The following is a 19,413-nucleotide window of genomic DNA, read 5'->3' as shown; positions in this document are numbered from 1 at the left end:
TCCTACAATAACTAGATATTAGAAGGTTTACATACCTTTTTTGTGGGAAAAGTGCACAGCACAGTGGAGTGGCAAACACCAAGCTGAAGAGAGAGAGAGAAATGAAAGTTGGTGAACGTTATTTTGAATCTACCGGTGCTGCATTTGAGAGCTTTTAATAGGGAGCAGGCTAAAGTAAGCTGGATGACAAGAGCCTGCCAATTTCCCCTGGGGAAAAAGTAAATTGCCTCTTCTGTATTTCTACAAAAATAGCTTGAATTTATATTGTACCTTTCACATAATAAAACATACCGAGGAGCTTCATAAAAGCGCTATAAGAACAAAACTTGGTAATGAGGCACATAAGGAGATCAAAAGTTTGGTCAAAGAGATAGATTTTAAGGAACATCTTAAAAAGGAGAGAGAGAGAGCGCCAGAGGGTTTTAGGAACAGAATTCTAGAGATTAAGGCCTAGACAACTGAAGGCATGTCGATCAATGGAGAAGCGATGAAAATCGGGGATGCACCAGATGCCAGAATTAGATATAGCCTGGCTAAATAAGGGATTGGAATAATTTTGGATGGGCCACATGACATTCAATGGAGTGCTTATACTGGCAATGTAAGCAGCACTCAGAAAGAGCACTGCACATATTTCTGACTTTCACACAAGGAGCAATATGCAAGCAGCAACAAAGATGGTCATGATGTTTAAATACAGATTATTTTCAGGGTTATCCTCATAATTCAGCAATCTCAGTTTAATGTTTCTATACAATAATTAAGGTCACTTAAAGCAGAGGTTAAATGAATTGTTTATTTTTTGTCTCTGCCATGACCACAGGGCACTGGATGGAACCTCAAAGGCTTTATTTGTCATCGCCAATGGCCAGGTGTAATCCTCATTCATTCCTGGAAGCAGCCACAGCCTAAGAGCATCCGAGCTCTTTGTTTCTGTGACAGTTAAAGTTAAATCCATGCTGTGTGAATTTGCACTGATCTCAAGTGGATTATGCCAACAGATCTTGGTGTTTCGATTTAGGATTTATCTACCAATGAGACAACAGCACCAACAAACTTCCATGGAATCCACAGGACAAACCACTGAAAAATTGCATAAAAAAGGCTGCATTTGCCTGGGCCTCTTGTTTGAATTGCCAGGGCTAGTGGACCACACTCATGGTTTAGGCAACCTTCGATATTTGAGTTTGAATCTCCAGAAGTAGCCTCAAGTCACTTTAATGTCAATTGTTAAATGAACTCTCCAAAATATCGTTAGAAAAATTAGTGCATCTTTTGGTTACCAAGAGTAGGAATTTGGTGCAATATCCTCAATCAAATCAAGGAATCTCTAATGCTCATCAATAATGCACTAATTGCTGCATAGTACTGCAGTTTTGCATACCAGTCAAGGAGACAGTCAAAATGCAGAAAGATGGAACTAAGTAGATAGCACTTGCAAAAAGTTGGCACAGATTCAATTGGCCTCCTTTTTGTGCTGTAAAAGTATGATTTGCTCTGAACTGCAGTGTGGCTTTTTCCTTTGTACCTGTGGTACACACTTGGGGGCTATTTTTACAACCACCTAAATAACTTCCTTTTGGAGGGATGCAACTTACTTTGCACAACAATATAACATTGCCTATAATTCATCCTCTTTGACATCACCCAGCTTTGAAGTATTTGATGCGCTACTAATGCCACTTCTTGAGTGTTAATATGTTGGCCATGCAGTTTATTGAGTGTTTAAGGCGCTGCTAATGATGACAGCATTGCATAAATATAGCACAAATGCCAACTGCAATTCAGTAACAACTCGATTAAAATGGTTGAACAATTCAGCATCAGCTGGTTCTAAGCACATCACTAATCCGTCCTGTAATCCTGAGGGCATTATTTCTGCATTACTGTCTTCTACTTACCAGTCAGAGGACTCGATTTTATCAGCGTAACACTGGTATATAATATAAAATTAAATTTCCATAGCAAAATATTCACATTTAACTATGAGCATTTGCATGGGAATCATTGTACAGGGAAAATTCAAAAGAAAAATTACCCTCAGCAATGGATTTAATAAACTGCTAATTTCAGAGATTAGCACCCAGCAAGTACGATAATTCTCAATGGAGGGACTTTTATTCAGCTTCACCTGCAATCTAATTCTTACCTAATAAGAGGACTATGCATTATAAACAGTGAAGCTGAAGTTACACTGTGCAATATTGATAACAAATACATTAACATGTTCATACAAATAGTCTCTGTCCAATATCTTAACAAAAATCAACTTGCATTTATTAAAATAGCAGTGGAACTTCATAAATGTTCTCTATACTGATTTCTCACTATGATTTTAACCCCTATATATTTTTACTGTAGAATTCCTGCAGTCATTGATTTCTTTTTTAAACTTCAAGTTGATATTGTCATATATTTACTCCTATTTCATCCACTTGTTTGTAAATTAGGTGGTGTAACAGGATGCAGCCAAGAATAACTTGACCAAAGGGCACATATTTCACAATTATGATTCCCATTATAGCTGTGTAACTAAAAATTCTTGCAGAACTTTTACTGAGGTACATAGGGACAACTCAAAGGCCTTCTTTGTGCTTGCTCCAACAACCATTAGAAGCACAGAAATTTACAGAAAAAGCCCATTTGGTCCTTTTTGTCTCTGCTGGCTTTCTGCTAGAGCCAGCCAAAGCAATCCTACTGCACAGTTCTGCTGCTTATAACAAACAATTTACATATAAAATACTAAGATCAGCAAACACCAAAACAAAGCTAAAAAGAATTCTAAGCTTAAAATAACTCATTGGGGATGCAACTCACCAGAGGCCCACCAGCCCGCTCTGAATAGGAGCATTGAACAATGGGAAATGCTGGAACAAAACACAAAAAAAAGAGGGAAGGGAAAATATCACATTTGGCCTTTAGAATTAAATTCAACCTTCTCTAATTCAGGAATTGTAATCGAGATAAAACTGGAAGCAAACTAAACATCTAACAATTCGAGTTACCACTAGCACGCGTACCATAAGGACAGGAGAGCTGTAACAGACTTTTGTGAAGTGGGGAATAATTGGGGAAGGGAAGATCATCGCTGCTCACCAGTTGTTCTTTATAAGCAGTTAAGATTTTTGTAACAGATAGCGAAGAAGAAATCTTCCTGTTCCCCCCTCCCTCCCAAAACACATCGCCTCATTCAGTTTAATTCAGTTCAATATTACATGATCATTACACAGAATGTGACAGTTCCACAAACCCCAAATAAGTGAAAGCTTATCATCTAAAACAAATAGTTTTTGATCAAGTTGCACATTTCAAAGTGAAAAAAGACCCACTTCAGTGGATTGTTTCAAGTCAGTGCCAATTCCAACATACCACAGTACAACATATTTGTAGGTCAAGATCACTGTAATTAGATTCAAACACTTTTGTCTTTGTTAAAATATTTGTTGACTTTTCAATGCTAGTCACAGTTAATGTTTGTACCTCAGGACAAGACAGAGCCAAGCATACTCCAGCAGGTCTTTGGCATGGTTTAATTACACACATTGTACCTGGTTGGGTGCTGATCTAGGAGGTCATTCAAAGGATTTAACACAGAACAATGAAATCAAACCCATCTCAACAAATCCATAAATTTCTAAGTGATCAGTATTCAATGCTCAGCAATGTGTCTGGGATGGAGATGTGTGGTCAGTGAGAGGGGCACAAAAAATAATTTCTGCAATGGACAGCTCTGTGAACTGGAGCTTACAAATGTAAGGTTTTTATCTGACTGAGCAGTTAATCTGCTGTCAACAAAGCAGATAAGCTAAATCAGTAGTTCTATGGTATTCCATGGATTTACCATGCAAGAAGTGAACAACTGTGCTTCAAGGACAGATTTTAATTGAGAGGTAAGTGCTGAGATGTAAATTTGTTTGCACATTGAGGAGAATAATAAATGTGATAATTATTGTAAATATACTGCAACTGAACAGTATTCAGTTCATACATGCTTACTGTTAAATGAATATCTGTTGGTTTCCAACCTGAGTCTCAGTCTGAGAGTGCATATTCATCCACCCATCTAAAATGATGACATATGTTATATTCCAGTGACCTGGAGCACAGTGGAAAAGATTCTCTATTGGTCTCCGGGTCTCCCTACAGTTACCAATATATTGGCAGGAAAAGGCACACACTGGTTTAAAGGGGGAACTGAACTGGAGAATATCTCATCTAAAAAATTAATCGTATCTCCTCATTAAAATCTCCACACTGTGAAGTTATGGATTAAGGCTTCTCAAACAAAGACATGATGTCATAACTTCCTCGGAGTGGAAACCAGCCTCGGATTGCCACATTGTGCCCACTTACTTAAGCCAAATTTCTTCCGTGCCTGTCTTGCCTGACCTTCCAACTCAAGCTAGGCGAGATCCACACAGCGCAGCTGCCTCCGAAGCCAACATCCCAGTAAAGCACCGTTGAATTGAAGGAGGACATGCCCCCTTTTTTATGACACTAGCTGCCGTAAACCAAGTAAGTTTAAAGGTCCAATTGAAATTGACAGGCCAGGGAGAAGGTAAGTGGATAGGTTGGGGTAGGGATGGGGGGAGGGTTTCGGACATCAGGAGAGGGTGGAAGGTCAGACATTCGGGAGGGGTGGGGGACTGGGGGGGTGGGGGAGGTTTGGAAATCAGGAGGGGGTGCCATGGTGGGGCCTGCTGGGGGGGGATGCGGTGGGCCGGCCAGAAGTCTATTCACTTATGGCAGAACCGGAAGATCCTGGTAATGGACAGGGCTGTAAAATCCCAGCCCTGGTCTTCATTTCACCAAAGGAAAATACTTTCCTGGCACTGGATTTTCCCAATAACTGAAGTGCAAGAAAGATTGCTAGGATGACACCAAAGATTAGAGGTTATAACTATCAGGAAAGGATGAAGAGGATGGGACTGTTTTATGTAGAAAAGAGGTTGAGAGGTCTTCAGAATTATGAAGGAAGTCAATAGGGTAGATGTAGAGAAAGTGTTTCTGCTTGTGGGTGAATCCAAAACCAGATCATAATAATCAGATAGTCACGAATAAATCCAATAAGCAATTCAGGTGAAACTTTTTTTTACCTTGTGTGGACCAGTTGTGATGAACAGCATAGATGTATTTAAGGGGAAACTAGCTATGTATGAGGGAGAAAGGGATAGAAGGACATGCAGAAGCATCAGATAAAGTAGGGTGGCAGAAGGTTCATATGGAGCATAAATATCGCTATGGACCATAAATACACTATGGAGCAATTGTGCCAACTGTATGTCATGCTAGATAATACATTGGTATCTTTGTGAAAGACAAAGCACAAAACTCCAGATTTCAGTCTTGCTGGCTTGGGTAAATTGTGAACAGAGGCCAGATGCTCCTTCTCTCCCAACATGCCCGCAATCCCAGGCCCTTAACAAGGAATAGGAAATAAAATGTCAGAGGGAGAAATGCTTTGAACCAGTCTTTCTAGTAGCACAGGATAACACCTAGCCTGATGAAACTGTAATGGAAGTTTTGAAGGTGAAATCCCTGCCATAGGAAGAACGTATCCTATCCAGAAGAAAAGCAGCAAACATTCCCAGAGCCGAGGTTCCAGACATGGACTGATAAAACTTGTCAACTTGGCGACAACAAATGAAAAGACAGATGAGAGATGTCCTGAGACATTCACGCATGTTCAGGTCACCCAAGTGTAAAGGGGATAAAATGTATCACAGGTACATTCTTGGACTGCCAAACTTTAACTACATGAGCAGAGCTGGATTTTAACAAAAAAAACGGTGAACTGCAGTTTCCAACATCAACCTTTCTAATAGTCTGCATCAGGAGTCCACTCAACTGATTTTGTGCTCAGGGAGATTTATTTTTGTCCTGTTGATATCACAATATATTCAACAAATTCAGTCCCATCTGAAAAAAATCTTTCACTTGCCACTTACATGCATTTGAAAACCTTACCTTTAAAAATGCCTGCTTTTCCAAAGCATTCATGATAACTGGGGGTATTGCTGCAAATCAAAACAGAGGATTATTTACAGGCAATGCATGGAAATGAAACCACTACATATTCACTTTAACTAAATGTTTATTCAGTTATTGAAACCAGACGTTAGGGTATTTGGAGGTTCCTCCAGTATATTCACTAATTCCTTATTAGAATAAACACTTAATTAGAAAATATATCTGTTAGAACACTGCGACCATGTAATCTCTAAGATATCTACATACATATATATTCTTTGTTTTACCTGTGTATTAACCAAAGAGACTGTACTTTCCTTTGCTGAGTGATTGTTCAGACTCTCCTCATCATAGATTCCAGCATCTTCCCAACAACTGATGTCAGGCTAACCGGCCTGTAGTTCATTGTTTTCTCTCTCCCTCCTTTCTTGAATAGCGGTGTTACATTTGCTAACTTCCAATCTGCTGGGACCTTTCCAGAATCTAGAAAAGTTTGGAAAATCATACCTTGCGCATCCACTATCTCTGCAGCAATCTCTTTTAAACCTTAGGATGTAGGCCATCAGGTTGTGAGGATTTGTTAGATTTTAGTCCCTTGAGTTTCTCCAATGCTTTTTCTCTGCTGACATTACCTTACTTCCCTCACTCTCTTTACCCTTAGGTTACCCTCTGTTCCTGGCATGTAACTTGTGTCCGTTACTGTGAAGACAGGCACAAAATATCTGTTCAATGTCTGTGCATTTCCTCATTCTTCATGAGGATTTCTCCTGTCTCTGCTTCTAAGGGACCAACGCTTACTTTAACTCTGGAGATCTTCCCTCCACAGCTTCCAACCTCATAGTCTCCCAACCTCGGACGGCCCGCTTCTACCTCCTACCCAAAATCCACAAACAGGACTGTCCCGGCAGCCCGATCATGTCAGCCCATTCCTGCCCCATGGAACTCATTTCTTGCTATCTTGACTCCATTCTCTCTCCCCTTGTCCAGTCTCTTCCCACCTACATTTGTGATTCCTCTGCCACCCTACATCATATCAACAATTTCCAGTACCCTGGCCCCAACCGCCTCTTCTTCATCATGGACATCCAATCCCTCTACACCTCCATCCCCCACCGGGATGGTCTGGTGGCTCTCCGCTTCTTCCTCGAACAGAGGCCCGAACAATCTCCATTGACCACTACTCTCCTCTGTCTGGCTGAACTTGTTTTCTCACTGAACAATTTCTCCTTAAACTCCTCTCACTTCCTCCAAATAAAAGGTGTGGCTATGGGTAACCACATGGGCCCCAGTTATGCCTGTCTCTTTATGGGCTTTGTGGAACATTCCTAGTTCCAGTCCTACTCTGGCCTCCTCCCACAACTCTTTCTCTGGTACATCAATAATTGCTTCGGTGCTGCTTCATGCTCTCATCTGGACCTGGAAAAATTTATTAATTTTGCTTCCAATTTCCACTCCTCCATCATTTTCACATGGTTCATCTCTGACACTTCCTTTCCCTTCCTTGACCTCTCTGTCTCAAATTCTGGCTGTCTACCAATATTCATTACAAGCCCACCGACTCCCACAGCTACCTTGACTACAGCTCCTCACACACTGCTTCCTGTAAGGACTCCATCCCATTCTCTCAGTTCCTTCGCCTCCGTCACATCTGTTCTGATGATGCCACTTTCCAAAACAGTTCCTCTGACATGTCCTCCTTCTTCCTTAACCAAGGTTTTCCACCCACGGTGGTTGACAGGGCCCTCAACCGTGTCCGGCCCATCTCCCGCGCATCCGCCCTCACACCTTCCTCTCCCTCCCAGAAACATAATAGGGTCCCCCTTGTCCTCACTTATCACCCCACCAGCCTCCGCATTCAAAGGATCATCCTCCGCCATTTCCGCCAACCCCAGCATCTTCCCTTCACTCCTACCCGCGCCCCCCCCCCACCCCCCCCCACCCCCCCCCCACCCCACACCCCCCCACCCCACCCCACCCCCACCCCCCCCACCCCACACCCCCCCCACCCCCACCCCCCCCCACCCCCACCCCACCCCCCCCCGCCCCCTCCCCCACGCGTGCAACATTCTGCAGGTATTGTTCCCTCCAGGACACCATGGTCCACTTCTCCATCACCCCCTATACCTCAACACCCTCCCACGGCACCTTCCCATGCAACCGCAGAAGGTGCAACACCTGCCCCTTTACTTCCCACCTCCTCATCCCCAAACAATCCTTTCAGGTGAAGCAGCATTTCACTTGCACTTCCCTCAATTTAGTCTACTGCATTCGCTGCTCCCAATGCGGTCTCCTCTACATTGGAGAGACCAAATGCAGACTGGGTGATCGCTTTGCAGAACACCTTCGGTCTGTCCGCAAGCATGACCCAGACCTCCCTGTCGCTTGCCATTTCAACACTCCACCATGCTCTCTTGCCCACATGTCCATCCTTGGCCTGCTGCATTGTTCCAGTGAAGCTCAATGCAAACTGGAGGAACAGCACCTCATCTTCCGACTAGGCACTTTACAGCCTTCCGGTCTGAATATTGAGTTCAACAACTTTAGATCGTGAACTCACTCCTCCATCCCCACCCCCTTTCCGATCCCCCTTTTTCCAATAAGTTATGTATTTTTTTTCTTTTCCCACCTATTTCCACTATTTTTAAATGTATTTCCATCCATTGTTTTATCTCTACCTTTTAGCCTATTTCGATCCCTTCCCCCCACCCCACCCCTACTAGGGCTATCTGTACCTTGCTCATCCTACTTTCTACCCTTAATGTCACCATTAGCACATTTCTTAGCTAATATCACCACTGTCAACACCCCTTTGTCCTTTTGTCTATGAATTTTTTTGGCAATCTCCACTTATCACTGGCCCTCTATCCAGCTCTACCTGTCCCACCCCTTCTTAAACCAGCCTATATTTTGCCTCTTTTCTATTTTTCCTTAGTTCTAGTGAAGAGTCATTTGGACTTGAAACGTTAACTGTGTTCCTCTCCGCAGATGCTGCCAGACCTGCTGAGTTTTTCCAGGTATTTTTGTTTTTGTTTCGGATTTCCAGCATCCGTAGTTTTTTGCTTTTTACTTTAACCACGCTCTTCCTTTTTATATATTTGTAAAAGGTCTTAGAATCTGTTTTGATATTCCTGGCTAGTTCTCATGTTCTATTTCTTCCCTTTTTATCAACTTTCTGGTGGCCCTTTCCTGGTTTCTAAAACACTCCTAATCCTCAGAGTTACTACTATTCTTTGCAGATTTATAATCCTCTTCTTTTAATCTAATACTATCCTAAACTCCTTAGTAAATCACAGATGGACCTTTCTCACTGAGTTTTTGGTCTTCAGTGGAATGTATTTTGCTGAACATTTTGAATTGTTTATGTGCCCCCCCACTTTAAAACTAGCCAGCAGGGGAGTGTAAAATCCAGCCCAAGGGACAAGGGAGGGCTTGTGCCCAGGCTCAAGTCAAGATGAAGGGAGTGCCTTCAGCCAGAATTATTAGACCACGAAGGCCAGTGTAAAAGATGGTCCTTTACGCTGCATAGCTGTACTAGTAACTTCAGTGGTAGGAAAAAAGTTAAGTCAGCAATTAAGAGAGCCTTGTGTACATGCCATCCCAATAATTAGACAATAAGTTAATGGCTGTAAGTTATTGATTGATCTAGTGAAATTTAGTGATTTTGTACTATAGAAAACAATATAAAGAGGGGTCTGACCACAATAAATGGGTCAACAAACGAGGCTTTATGGATTGAGCTTAGAAATAAAAAAAAGGGGCAGTCACACTACTGGGAGTATACTACAGACCCCCAAATTGTGAAAGGGAGATAGAAGAACAAATATGTAGGCAAATTTCTGCTTGTAAGAACAAGAGGGCAATAATAGTAAGAGACTTCAACTATCCTAATATCAACTGGGATTCAAACAACACCAGGGGCACTGAGGGAGAAACATTCATGCAATGTGTCCAGAAAAATTTTTTCAACCAATTAGTGACAAACCCAACGAGAGGAGATGCAATTCTAGACCTAGTCTTGGGGAATGAAGATGGGCAAGTGGGTGAAGTGACAGTTGGCGACTATATTGGGGACAGTGATCACAATTCAGTTAGATTTAGCATTACCATGGAAAAGGACAGAGATAAGGCAGGACTAAAAATCTCAAACTGGGGGAAGGCAAATTTTGCTGAAATGAGAAGGGACTTGGCTGAGGTGGACTGGACAGCACTGCTGGAGGATAAAACAGTGGAAAACCAATGGGAAGCACTAAAAAGCAAGATCCTAATTGTACAAAGTAGACATGTCCCCTACAAAAATAAGAGTAGTGCTGCCAAATCTAGACCTCCCTGGTTGTCTAGAGGAATACAGGGGAAGATCAAACAGAAAAAGAAAGTATATGATAGGCACAAAGAACTAAGCACTGCAGATAGCCTAGACGAATATAGGAAGTGCAGGGACGAAGTAAAAAAGGAAATAAGGAAATCAAAGAGAGGGCATGAAAAAAGATTAGCAAGTTAAAGATAACCCATAACCCATACATGTTTTACCAATACACTAATGCTAAAAGGTTAGTTAAGGAAAAAGTGGGACCTATCAGAGATGAAGATGGAAACTTGTGTGTAGATGCAAAGGCTGTGGGAAGGGTTTTAAATGAATATTTTGTCTCCGTGTTTACAAAGGAAAGGGAGGATGTAGATATAGTAGTCCAGGAGGAACACTGCGAGATATTGGACAGGATAGTCATAAAGAGAGAGGAAGTACTCAAAGGGTTGATCCTTGAAAGTGATAAGTCACCAGGGCCAGATGGATTGTTTCCGAAGCTGCTGAACGAAGTCAGGGAGGAAGTAGCAGGTGCTCTGAGGATGATTTTCCAATCTTCACTAGATACAGGGGAGGTACCGGAGGACTGGAGAAATGCAAACGTAGTTCCATTGTTTAAAAAGGGATCAAAGGAAATGCCAAACAATTATAGGCCAGTTAGTCTTACATCGGTGGTGAGCAAATTAGTAGAATCAATCCGGTGAGATAGGATTAACTGTCATGTGGAAAGGCATGGACTAGTCAAGGATGGTCAGCATGGATTTGTTAAAGGAAGGTCTTGCCTCACAAATTTGATTGAATTCTTTGAGGAAATGACAAGAAGGGTTGATGAAGGTAGTGCAGTGGATGTTGTGTACATGGATTTTAGCAAGACAAAATCCCACATGGCAGATTGGTCAAGAAAGTAAAAGCCCATGGGATTCAGGGTAATGTGGCAAGCTGGACAAAAGGTTGGCTTTGTAACAGGAAACAAAGGGTAATGGTCGATGGATGCCCTTGTGAATGGAAAGTTGTCCCAAGTGGTGTTCCACAGGGCTCGGTGTTGGGACCCTTGCTGTTATATATTAATGATTTGGACGTGAACATGGGGGGCATGATTGGGAAATTTGCAGATGACACGAAGATTGGCCGAGTAGTGGATAGTGTAGAGGATAGCCATAATCTCCAAAACGATATAGATGGGTTGGTGGAGTGGGTGGTAAAGTGGCAGATGGATTTTAACATAGAGAAGTGTGAGGTCATACACTTAGAGAGGTCAAACAGTTACAGGGATTACAAAATAAATGGGAATATACTAAGAGGGGTTGATGAAGTGAGAGATCTTGGCGTACAAGTACACAGGTCCCTGAAGGTAGCAGTTCAAGTACACAAGGTTGTAAAGAAGGCATATGGAATGTTCTCCTTCATTGCCAGAGGTATAGAATATAAAAGTAAGGATATAATGTTGAAATTGTATAAAACACTGGTGAGGCCACAACTGGAGTATTGTGCGCAGTTCTGGTCACCACATTACAGGAAGGACAGAATAGCTCTGGAGAGAGTGCAGAGGTGGTTTACAAGAATGTTGCCAGGGTTAGAAAAGTGTAGCTACGAGGAGAGATTGGATAGGTTGGGGTTATTTTCCTCAGAACAAAGAAGACTGAGAGGTGACTTGATTGAGGTATACAAAATTATGAGGGGAATTGATAGAGTGGACAGGATAAAATTGTTCCCCTTGATGAAGAATTCTAGAACCAGGGGACATAGATTCAAGATAAGTGGCAGAAGGTAAATGGGGGACATAAGGAAGAACTTTTTTACGCAGAGGGTAGTCGGTGTCTGGAATTCGCTGCCCAAGTTGGTGGTAGAGGCAGAAACTTTAAACTCTTTTAAAAAGTACCTGGATCTGCACCTAAAGTGCTGTAAACTGCAGGGCTATGGGCTGGGTGCAGGAAGGTGGGATTAGAAAGGGCACCTGGGTGTCCTCGGGCTGGCATGGACAAGTTGGGCCAAATGGCCACCTTTTGTGCTGTAACTTTTCTGTGGTTCTATGGTTCTAAAAGCTGTAGAAGACTCAAGAGACACTGGGAGGAAGAGCCAAAGGGTTCAGGCCAGGGTTGCTGCCAAAACAGTTGAGGGCGAGCTAAGGTGTCAGGTACTTGTTACCGCAACTTTTACCCAAGGCACAAACAGGGTAACAGAACTCTTTGTAAATTACTGCTCAGACACTAGTGTATCAAGTCTTGCTTGTGCTGAATGAAGTTTAATCACTGCCATCAATATGGGTCAACATTGAATCATTCATTATTAATGTTTATCAAAAGCAAAACCTAACACAATCCAACAATTAGTTTGTTAGTTCAGACTTTGATTTACATTCAAAATCAATAAACTTGTCACGTTCAGACTGATTTAAAAGTAAGACTGAGAATTTTTCTTTAAAGAAGTATTACCTTTGATTTGATTTAAGACAAATAAAAATAATATTGACATAAACCTAAAACGGAAGATAACAAGATCATTGCTATGGTGCCAGAAGTCTGTAAGCAGATTAAACTTTTTTTGTTTCAGCAAGAAACATTAGTGCAAAGTAGTCAGGCGATGGAGGAGAATGAGCAGTTACCAGGTGTTATGGGAGTACAGGTGTATAGTGCTGAACTCATGTACAGAACGTTAGCAGTGACACTTATAAAATCATCAACGAAGGGTACGTTGTGTATTCAGTGGGGTAATAATGCAAGACTATTTTGTTTCATCCATGGATCCAGAGGCAGAATACACCAGTACATCAACCCTTAATCTTTCAAAGGTTTTTTTTGGCACATTCCCTATATGCAAGTTCCTGCACATTGGCTGCATTCATTAAAGCAACAGCAAAAAGGTCAAGTCAACCTGAAACGTTAGCTGTTCCTCTCTCTACCTGCTGAATATTTGCAGCATTTTCTGTTTTTACTTCCAATTTCCAAAATCCATAGTATTTTGTTTTACTGTTACTGATGATCGGTTATCACCTGTATTTTGTGCCAGCACCAAAGCCCAATTTCACACCCCAATATATGTCCAGATTTCCTCATGAGGAGGGAAGATACTGAGAGGGTAAGTCATCAATGACTTTCCCTCCATCATTAAGGTCAGAAGTAGGGATGTTCACTGGTCAACACCATTCGCAACTCCTCAGATACTGAAGCAGTCCATGTCCAAATGCAGCAAGATCTGGACAATATTCAGGCTTGGGCTTATAGGTGGCAAGTAACATTCATGCCTCAAGCGCCAGGCAATGACTATTTCCAACAAGACGGAACCTAACTATCTCCCCTTGACATTGAATGACAGTAGCATCACTATCATCAACCTGGGGGTTACCATTGACCAGAAACCAAACTGGGCCTGCCATAAAAATACTGTAGATACAAGAGCAGGTACAAAAACTGAGAATTCTGTGGACAGTAACTCACTTCCTGATTCTCCAAAACCTGTTCACCATATACAAGGCACAAGTCAAAATCCTGGAACTCTCTAACAGCACTGGGGTGCACCGACAAATTATGGGATGCAGTGGCACAAGAAGGCAGCTCATCACCACCTTCTCAAGGGCAATTGAGGATGGGCAATAAATGCTGGCCTAGCCAGTGGAATCCACATCCCATGAATGAGAAACACCTGACCTACATGAGAAACACCTGACCTACCTACCTACCTAATCCCATTTACCAGCACTTGGCCCATAGCCTTGAATGTTATGACGTGCCAAGTGCTCATCCAGGTACTTTTTAAAGGATGTGAGGCAACCCGCCTCCACCACCCTCCCAGGCAGCGCATTCCAGACCATCACCACCCTCTGGGTAAAAATGTTTTTCCTCACATCCTCCTTCCTGCTCAGCCTGACCTGTCACTCATATTACGGGGTATGGGTAAGGCATCAGGCCTATTGAGACCCTTAAGTGGACAATTAACTGCCACTTGAGGGCCTCATTCTGATTACACCACAATTTTTCGGTCTGCGAGGGGGAGGCAGAAGAAAGGCAAGCAGCCGGCAGCTTTGACAGGTTGGCCACTGTCAGACGGTAAGGGGGAGGGGTGATGTACCTCCTTTGGGAGCTCCCCTGTTCCCAGTAGCGGGGGGGGGCACCCCCTGCCACCAGGATGGTATTCCATCTCCCCCTCCCCCCACACACATTCTGCCTCCCACACTGACCTCTCTAACTCAACCCCTCCGCACCCCTCTCGGTGGGTATCCCATGTGCCGGCCCAAAATCCTCGACGAGCCTTACGTCCAGTATCCATTTTCGCTTGTTCGTGGGGACTGGGTGTGGTCCCAGCTGTGGCCATTACTCTCTTCCGGTGCTGCTGGGACTACAAAGCTGCCAGCCAATCAGATTGACTGGCAGCTCTCTGAGGCGGGACTTCCTCCCTGACAGGGCGGAGGTCCCACTCTGCAGTAATTAAGGCCTTCCCAACATATTATCGCTGTAGGGCAGCTGGAATTCAGGTTCGTGAGGTCCCAATTGACTTTTAGGTCGGGGGAGGAGGAGGGGGCTGCAGGTAATCTGTCCCCTGTAAAATCCACTCCACAGATCCACTTATAGCTCAGCTTGTGGCTCTAACTGAGGAATGGTGAAAGGCACAAAAGAGACATAAGTCGAGATACCACTAGGAAATTTGTAAAAATTGTCAAAGGGCTGAATAAGATGAGGTGGTGCGGAACGGACAATTCGCACTCACCCCAGAAGCAAAGTCAGCGTGAAGCCGACATGCTTCAAGCCAACCCCCCCAGCAGTCATAAAGTGCTTCAGCTGCGTTAAGTAAGTGCCGAGTGGGACTTGCGCCTCTCACCGAGGAGGAGGTCCCGCCCTTTGGAGCTGCCGGCCAATTGGATTGGCCAGCAGCTCCACCAGTGCCAAGAACGCATCAGTAGCCGCTGCCAGGACTGCAGGGGAAGAAGGAAGAAGGTCATTGGATTCCCGGAGCAGGTAAATCCAGGGTCTTGGGCAGGGGGGCTTGAACAGACCAGGGAGGGGGAGGTGTGGGGGGAGGCGGGTGAGGGAGGGGGTGGGCTTAAGACTGTGGGTGGGTAGGAAGGAAGGGGCTGTTCTATCTTAGGGGGGGAGGCGCTCCCTGATTGGCGAAGATCGAACCATCTACCCCACTTCCTTCCCGTCCTTTGAAGAACTTTGGTTAAAAAAGAACAGACTGCCCACTCCCACCCAACTGTTCACACCAGATGTTTTATGGCGTGGGCAGTGTATCATCAGGGTCAACTGGCTTGATAACAAGCCTAAATGACCCTTGATTACTTACTTGAATATGGTGGCTTGTTGCTGATTTTGGGAGTGAACTTGGGGGCAGGTGGGAAATAAGGGCACCCGCCTTATTTTATGTGCCCCCCCCTCCCCCCAAAGCATGCTCTGTGGGGGCACGTAAAATTCAATCCGAAGTTTCACAGATGAAAAAGGGAGAAAACCATGAATAATCCCAAAATATTGAAATTCCTGATAAAATTACATGTGAACATTGTGTGTCAATAATCACAGTAAAACACTGCCAGCAGAGGCATGCAGGGCTGTATGGAGTCTTTCTCTGTTCTATGATTCCATGAAGATTGCTCATTCATGCACTAATTTACTGCATGTTCAGCTATATTTATGCTGTGCCATTCCAGAACTATGCCGCCAATTCGAATTTCGTTTTGTCAATACCTGAGAGAAAAAGTTTATAAAGTTTATTTACTTGTCTCATCATCTTTGAGAGTGACAAGCAGCTGTGAAGCTCGGTAGGCATTTGGAAATCCTTCAGCATGATAATGCAGTTTTGGGATTGTTGCATCAGTCCCCAACGAGGACCTAAACCAGCAATAGACTGGAAGAGAAAGGCTCTGGGGGGGTAAGCAATGACTGTGAGAGGCAAAGGAAAGAGAGGAGAGAAGAAAGCACTAGATTAATGAAACTGTGAGCAGGGAAGCATGAAGTTACTATTCTGATATTCTAAAGCAGCCAGCTACTTGCCACTAAATAACATCAAGATAGTTGGTCCACTTTAATGCGGAGAAGCAGTGATCTTCTCCTTTAATTCTGTGTACGGAACCCATGTACCGTATAGTAACAATGGCATCTGTGGAAATGCTCAGGAAAAAGAAACACTCCTTCTTCTTTTGAAAAAACCGCAGTCCCTAAAACCTCTATAAAAGTGTCAATCAGACAGACCAATAAAGTATCGATAACAGAGGCTTCAAGTAATTCATACCTCTTAATCGCGTGCAAATAAACATTGGGCAGCATTTTGCCTTTGGCGGGGGTGCTCGGCGGAGGTGAGCAGGGGGATTCGGGTAGCCGACCACCATCCTCAATCCGCTCCGCACCACGATTTGAAGCCGGCGGGCCAGTTAGGGCCTGCCCAGCGTGGAAGACGAGCGGCAGCACTCGGCGCTGCCTGTGCGAGCAGGGGGAGGAGGGCGAGTGGGCCGAGAGCGTGCGCGTGAAAGAGCGCTTCAATCTCCCTGAGGCACCCGTGGATGAGGTTTCCTAAAAAATATAAAGGCCACTTGACCTTTTCGCCTAACATCATTACTCATCATCGCCCGACGTCATCACACTTCACTACCCGATGCCATTGTGCGCCCACATGCCGAGCGTAATATTCTGCCCATTGAGATATTGGCAATAGAGATCATAGAAATAACAACTTATCATAACCATTTAAAGATGTCAATCAAAGAAAGTCAACAGCTCTTTCCAACTGTCAAAATAACCCCTATTGAGATCATTCTGTCTGAGTCTGGGCTCTCAGACAATCATAAATAATGAGGACAGGTGTATTAACACTTCTGGTAGAACTGGATGGCCTGGGGGCTATAAGGGACCCTGGATGGAGGGTTTGGGGGCAAGAGTTGGCACAATTTGGCATGGAGGTGGCATGGGAAGTGGATGGGGGATGTGTGAGGGTGAGGTCCAGAGGGCATAACAGCCTTTCATATCACTTTACAGCCCACCTCTGCACTCGTCTGCCCCTGTGGCCACTTATGCTCTGCCTCCAGGGTCGATGGGCCTGACTACACCTACACCCACTGCTCCAGAGTGAAGATCACGACATTTGGAGGGCTTTCTACTGAGGCAGATACAGTGAATCAGGAAATTTCCCAACTCAAGCAATCTGCCTTGGTAATGAAAATTCAGCCCAAATCAAATGATAACTCTGCAAAATTTGTCACCATAGTGATACAGGCAGAGCGCAAAATTCCACTTCCAAATCCAAGTGGAAAAGTTGCTTTTGAAACACACTTGTGGTGCAAAACAGGTCATCCTGATTTCCCTCCAGCAATTCAGGTCAGAATATCAATTGTCTGTAATTGTGAAGCATATATTCTGCCTTTTATTTTGAAACACCACTTGGACCATTTATTGTCTGTTTATTATAAAAAGAACCTTTCTATAATCCCTAAGAGAACTGAATCTGCTTAAAAGGCAGGTGGCAATATTCCAATTATGACTATAGCCAATGATAATGTTTTACAATCTTTAGATGGTTTTCCTAATTATAATTAGCTTTGCTGTACGCTTTAAACAGTCACCAAAAATTGCATGGATGCTTCTATATCCTTATGAAAAATATATGTGGAAGAGGGAAATACTGCAGCTACTAGACCTCCATATTTTAAGAAAGGTTGGGGAATAAAATTGCTGCTACAAAGCAATGAAGCTCGCTTGAGTTGGAATCTCACTCCCTAGGCTTTCAATCTCAATTGCTTTGGAGGGCTACAACCAACTCTCTCACCTTTCCCATGATTCTGTGGAACCACATCTCACCATGTCTTTTTAAATTACAAAGTGGCCACTGGAAATTTTGATCGAGATGACGACAGGGTTCATTCTGTTACCAGAATGTTCCCAGCAACGAGCACCACTGGTGACGATTGCAGGTCAGCAGTTCGCGGGACTACAACTGTGAGTTTCCACTTACTGACTTTAATAGAAGGGAGATTGTGGGTTGCGCTCCCCGGGAAGTCCTGATCATCAATTCAGATACTTTTAATGCAATTTGGTCAATGGCATCAATCGTACAGGAATGCTTTGGAACTTGTTCAAATATCTTCCACAATCCCAAGAGTTGGTTTTCACCACCAGCCGTGAATTAATGAAATCTAAACCTTAGCAGAGTACTTTGGAAGAAGTGTTGGGATTTGCGGAGGACTTCTATGGAATGGATTAGCAAGTGTCACACTGTTTCCACGTGTGGTCCTTACATGAACACAAAATAATTGCTAACCCTGAGAAAACTGGACTGAATCTGTGGGTTTAATCAGGACAAACGGGAGACCTTTACAGAAGGATGATGGATTTACCGATCAAGTGTAAATACACTGCAGATTTTGTGACCTATTCAGCAACCGAGAAAAGTCTGGTGGCATTTTCAAGGAAGACTGCGGGCTGTTTATTCAAATGAACAGAAATTACTTGCAAAACGAGCGAATCAGTCAAGTTCCCCTGCCCTTATAAAAATGACTGCTGCATAAAATAAACAATACATGGAACACATCTGCACTAGGTGCGGGCACTAATTATACCTTGACTGCATTATCAGTGTCCGAATAGCCAGATGATGCATTAACCCCTTCGCTTACAATATTTTCAATTAAGTGAACTCTGACTGAAAGGCGTTACAGAGTGCCTTGGGCCACATTAAGGTTGCATGGTTCACTAGAGATACCATAAATAGTGCTCCACCCTGGACAAGATTTATTTGTATACATTATAAAGTTCTTTCTTTGGTGACTGTGACATTGAACCTATGGAAATTGGGGGCGGGGTGTTCAACTAATATATTTTTAAATTACAAGTGAAGTATTTAACTTTTCATGCTGCAGGAAGTTTTCTTTGGGGTCTTGATAAACAGATAAAGTACCCGAGTTAAATAGGAATTTTAATATTTAAAGAAAAAATATTGTTTCCCTAACCCTATACTATCCTTCTCAGTTGGGATTAAGCACTCTTAGGAGACCTTGGTTGATTTTGTCAGTGGCTCTCTGGGTTGATCCAGCAGCAGACATTTCAGCATGCCAACCCAAGCTATCCACAAACTGGAATTTAAACTCCTAACAGCCATAGGGTTTGTTCATGAGGAAAATGGAAGAAAAATTCACAAGGGTATAACAGGAACTGCCCATCTGGAAT

At 43.3% G+C, this 19,413-nt stretch overlaps 1 protein-coding gene across 3 annotated transcripts in view; it reads right to left on the bottom strand.

Annotated features, from left to right (window-relative positions):
* Positions 1-19,413, bottom strand: part of sfxn3 (sideroflexin 3) — a 63,947-nt gene that overhangs the window by 3,615 nt on the left and 40,919 nt on the right. For all 3 annotated transcript variants that reach the window (XM_041210512.1, XM_041210511.1, XM_041210510.1), the window contains 3 exons: positions 5,968-6,017; positions 2,818-2,867; positions 36-83 (listed from right to left, as the gene is read on the bottom strand). In XM_041210512.1, the coding sequence (XP_041066446.1) occupies positions 36-83; positions 2,818-2,867; positions 5,968-6,017 (148 nt within the window). The remainder of the gene's footprint in view (positions 1-35; positions 84-2,817; positions 2,868-5,967; positions 6,018-19,413) is intronic.

This window comes from Carcharodon carcharias, chromosome 17, assembly GCF_017639515.1.
Source record: "Carcharodon carcharias isolate sCarCar2 chromosome 17, sCarCar2.pri, whole genome shotgun sequence".
Classification (NCBI taxonomy): domain Eukaryota; kingdom Metazoa; phylum Chordata; class Chondrichthyes; order Lamniformes; family Lamnidae; genus Carcharodon; species Carcharodon carcharias.
This window is presented reverse-complemented; position numbering and strand designations above follow the sequence as displayed.